The following is a 4,185-nucleotide window of genomic DNA, read 5'->3' on the forward strand; positions in this document are numbered from 1 at the left end:
TGTGGAAACATATTTATTGATATGGGAAGAGTGTTTTCTAGACCCCAAAAACAGGTTACAAAATAGTATGAATGCATAAATAATTCCATTTTATGAAACAACAGAACTATGAATTATTTAAGAATGGCCATTCTACCAAAAATAATTAAACATTTCTAATATTTGCCCATGGATACGTGGGAATTTAGATTCTAGTTTTCCTAGGTTAGGTTCTATTTGCTTTTCTGTTTTGGGTTCTGAGCATGCAGTAATAATGACTTTTGTAATAATGACTATAAATTAGTGTCCAAATATGAAACTTTAAGCCTGTGCATCAAGCATAATAGAGAACTGTAGCCAAGAATGGAGACTGGGTCAAATAAATGAATGTACATTAATCAGTGGATTACTACGCAGCCCATACAAATGATGATGTATATTTAAGGACAGTGTTATTCTTAATTCTGGGTAACTCCAGACTATGCCTTAGGAGATAAGGCAGGGGGAAGCATGTTACTTCAAAATCCCCCTCTGATGCATGACAGCAGTGCTGAACATCCCGAACCAACACAGCGAGGGCCCCATCCATTTTCTTGATTTCAGGCCGCTTTCGAGGGTCATCCAGATACAGGGAGGAGTTCTGTGGCTGTCGCTTCCAGAGTCACACATGGGCCCAGTGTCCTGTCGGGATTCTAGGAGGGATGCCCAGCTCAGCGGTATCTCCTGCTGGCCAGCGTGGTATTTTTTTCAAACCATTGCTTGAAAGATTCACCACCAGAGTGGTGCTGACAAGCTAAACTGATTTGGGGTGACTCAGACTGTTTATACAGATAGCATCGCTGCTCCCTCGAAACACACACCCACACGCACTCATAGGGGCCCAGGTATGGATGGGGAATTCACATCGTGGACTCAGCAGCAGCGGCCTCCAGAACGGTGGAGCACACCGTCTGCTTTGGCGCCAGATGGAGCTAGGTTGGCTCGCTCCCTTTAAGACGAGCGTCACGTGACAACCAGCCGACCAATCAGAAGCGAAGATCCAGCCAGGGCACGCCCATCCTCCTCACTCCTTCACCCGGAGCTCTACCCAGCCGGCGTCTGCAGCCACGCTCTCGCCTCTCTGAGAGAGAATCCGGCGTTATGGCCACTCCGTCGTCCGAGGAGAAGGCGCTGAAGCAACAGCAGGGTGAGATGCCCGCAGGGCCGAAGAACGAGGTCGCCCCTGCCCCCGGCGACGCCCGTGGGGTCGGCAACCCCGATCCCGGTGCCTCGGTCCCCTTGATCTCGAGCAGCCTTTCTCCGTCGGGTGGTGGCGCTCCGCACAGTGGCACAGCAGGTTCCTCTGCCTCTGCCCTGGCTGCCGTCGGCGCCATTGCGATCAATGGCGAGGGCCCGGAGTTGCCCTCCACGGCCCGTGTGCAGGAGAGGGAGCGTGCTGACCTCCAGGGCGGCCACAGTCCCCACGCCGAGCTGAGATGTGTGGTGCCCGGTGCGGGCCAAGGTCTCCAGGCCTCACACGCGGGCGGCGTGGCCGCCATGGTGCAAGCCATGAGGGGCGTTGGCCAGGCCAGCGGGCCTCCGACCCTGACCACGAGCCCGGGGAAGGGCCGTGGGAGGAAGCTGACCCACCACGAGGAAGCTGCCCAGGCTCAGAAGCCTCCAGGGCGGCGCTGTCTGTTTCCCGCGCTTGCTAGGCCTCAGTGCCCGGTGACCTTGCCGCCATCTTCTCCGGGGTCTCAGCCCAGCGGCCGCCGCCGTTCTCGGGTTTCTCCGTGGGGTCACCCATCCCAGCCAGGCCCTGCCCTCCGAAGTCAGGCCCGCGCAACAGGCCCAGCTCTCCGCAGTCAAGCAGCCAGGCCAGGCCCTGCCCTCAATGGCCGCGCCACCCCGCCAGGCCCCGCCTTCCGTGGCCATGCTTCCGGGTTGGGCTCAGCTCTTCGCAGCCGTGCGTCAGCACCAGGCCCTGCTCGTCGCCGTGGTGCACCCGCGCCAGGCCCTGGTCTTCGCCCTGGTGCTTTGGTGTCAGGCCCTGCCCTCCAGCGTCGCCATGCATCCGCGCCAGGCCCTGCTCTCCGCAGCCGAAGCCATGCTTCCGCGCCGGGCCCAGCCCTCCGCAGCCGCCGCCGTGCTTCCGCGCCGGGCCCAGCCCTCCGCAGCCGCGGCCGTGCTTCCGCCCTGGGTCCAGCTCTCCGCAGCGGTGTCGGTGCTTCCGCGCCGGGCCCAGCTCTCCGCAGCCGCCGCCGTGCTTCCTCGCAGGGCCCAGCTCTCCGCAGCCGCCGCCATGCTTCCGCGCCGGGTCCAGCTCTCCGCAGCCGCCGCCGTGCATCTGCGCCAGACCCAGCTCCCTGCAGCCGCGGCCGTGCATCTGCGCCGGGCCAAGGTCGTCGCAGCCATGCATCCGCGCCGGGCCCAGCTCTCAGCCGCGGTGCATCCGCGCTGGGGTCAGCTCAACGCAACCGTGCATCCGCGCGGGGCCCTGCTTCCAGCAGCCGTGCATCTGGGTTAGGCCCTGCCCTCAATAACCGCGCCAGCCCACCAGGCCCTGCTCTCCGCAGCCGTGCATCCGGGTCAGGCCCTGCCCTCCGAAGCCGAGCCAACCCGATAGGCCCTGCCGTCCGCAACGGCTGCCCGACTCCAGGCTTTGTCCTCCGGAGCCGCACCATCCAGAGATCATCCCCTAGAAGCCGCGCCTCTCTGCCTGTGCGTACTGGCCTGAGTCCTCCTTCTTCCTCTGGGGTAGCCTTACGAAGGCTGGTCTGCCAGAGCAGCTCAAGCTCTCCTAATCCTGAGGTCCCAAGCCTAGGTGCCCAGCCCCGTTGGCATGCAGTCCGTATGCGTGCCTCCTCTCCCTCACCTCCTGGTAGGCCCTTTCCTTTCCCTGAGCAGTGTGGTGAGAGCTCCTCCTCTTCCTCCTCTACCTCCTCCTCCGGGTCTCCGGGCCAAAGCCCCTCCTCCTCTTCCTCCTCTTCGTCTTCATCTTCCTCTTCCTCCTGCTCCTCCTCCACTAATTTTTCTGGCCAGAGCACCTCTTCCCCTAAGTTTAGCGGCTTGGGCTCCATCTCCACTCCTAGTCCTGCAAGTCTGAGGCGTGCCTTGCTGCCAGAGCTTGATGCCCTGAGCCCTCTTTCTCCAGGAGAGGAGGCTGAAACAGGGAGCATGTCTTCCTCCCCTACACCTCCAGTGGTGTGACAACCTCAAAAGGAATTAGCATGCACCCACTGGCCTGAAGGGGGTGCCTGCTCTGCAGTTAACCTGTGACGTTTACAAGTGTTCTAGCTATTAACCCAGATAATGAGAAATTTTGATGCTATTGTTTGGAGAGGCAGTTTTAAAGCCTCTCTTTCCCGTAACTGTACTACCTAGCACTTATTTGCTATTGGCCCCTGATTCCAGGCCCACATTTTCCTCAAAAAGGCCTGCCTTTGCCTGAGTTGAGATTTCTCTTTTCCATGTTACCTTTGTATAATGAAATTTTTGAATGAATAAAATAAAAATGTTAACTTCATTTTTAAGATGTAGTGGTTTTTTTATTGTCCAAAAAACTGTTAACCCTACATCTGATTTAGAGGATTAAAGAAAGTTGTTAGCATGCTACCTGATTTCTTTGAAAGCGAGAGTGGAAAAGATACTATTCCTGCAATCATTTATTTATATCTAAAATGGAATTTTGTCCAGGAAATTCCCATTTATATGGTATATACCCTCTTACCATAAGTGATTTGCAAACTTAGACAAGAAAAGGGAGCAGGGTTCAGCCCAAGGAGGGGTGAAGGAGATGTTCAAGGTAAGGAAAGAGGACTTGACTGTGTGTGTGTGTGTGTTGGGAGGAAAACTTCCTTCCCATATGGGAGTAAGGAGTGCTGGAAGGAAGTCTCAGGAAGGAGGAGAACAGCAGGAGTCAGGCGTACCAAGAGGAAAGGTCTCAGCTTCTAGAGGAGGAAAAAATTTGTGTGTTGGGAAAGGGGACTCTTGAGGACTGTGTGGGGGAGAGGAAGGTCTGGGAGGGTGATTCAAGGTTAATGATATGAAAATGGTCAGATTTTTAGTGAAAAAAAAGTTAATGGATAATCTCATTTAAAAAATGTGACTAAATTTGTGAGCAGGTATGTAAGGGGCTGTGTGTGTGTGTGTGTGTGTGTGTGTGTGTGTGTGTGTGTATAGACATTTGGAGAGAACTAGATGGACATGCACCACCATTCTGTGAGC

The 4,185-nt window shown here is 55.9% G+C and overlaps 1 protein-coding gene across 1 annotated transcript; it reads left to right on the forward strand.

Annotated features, from left to right (window-relative positions):
- Window positions 1-1,119: 1,119 nt before the first annotated feature.
- LOC121103427 (EZH inhibitory protein) lies at window positions 1,120-3,168 on the forward strand. The gene is made up of 2 exons (XM_040633489.1): window positions 1,120-2,948; window positions 3,003-3,168. The coding sequence occupies exons 1-2, from the start codon at window positions 1,120-1,122 to the stop codon at window positions 3,166-3,168; spliced, it is 1,995 nt and encodes a 664-aa protein (XP_040489423.1).
- The last annotated feature ends 1,017 nt before the right edge of the window (window positions 3,169-4,185 follow it).

This window comes from Ursus maritimus, assembly GCF_017311325.1.
Source record: "Ursus maritimus isolate PB19 chromosome X unlocalized genomic scaffold, ASM1731132v1 scaffold_X1, whole genome shotgun sequence".
In the NCBI taxonomy this organism is placed as follows: domain Eukaryota; kingdom Metazoa; phylum Chordata; class Mammalia; order Carnivora; family Ursidae; genus Ursus; species Ursus maritimus.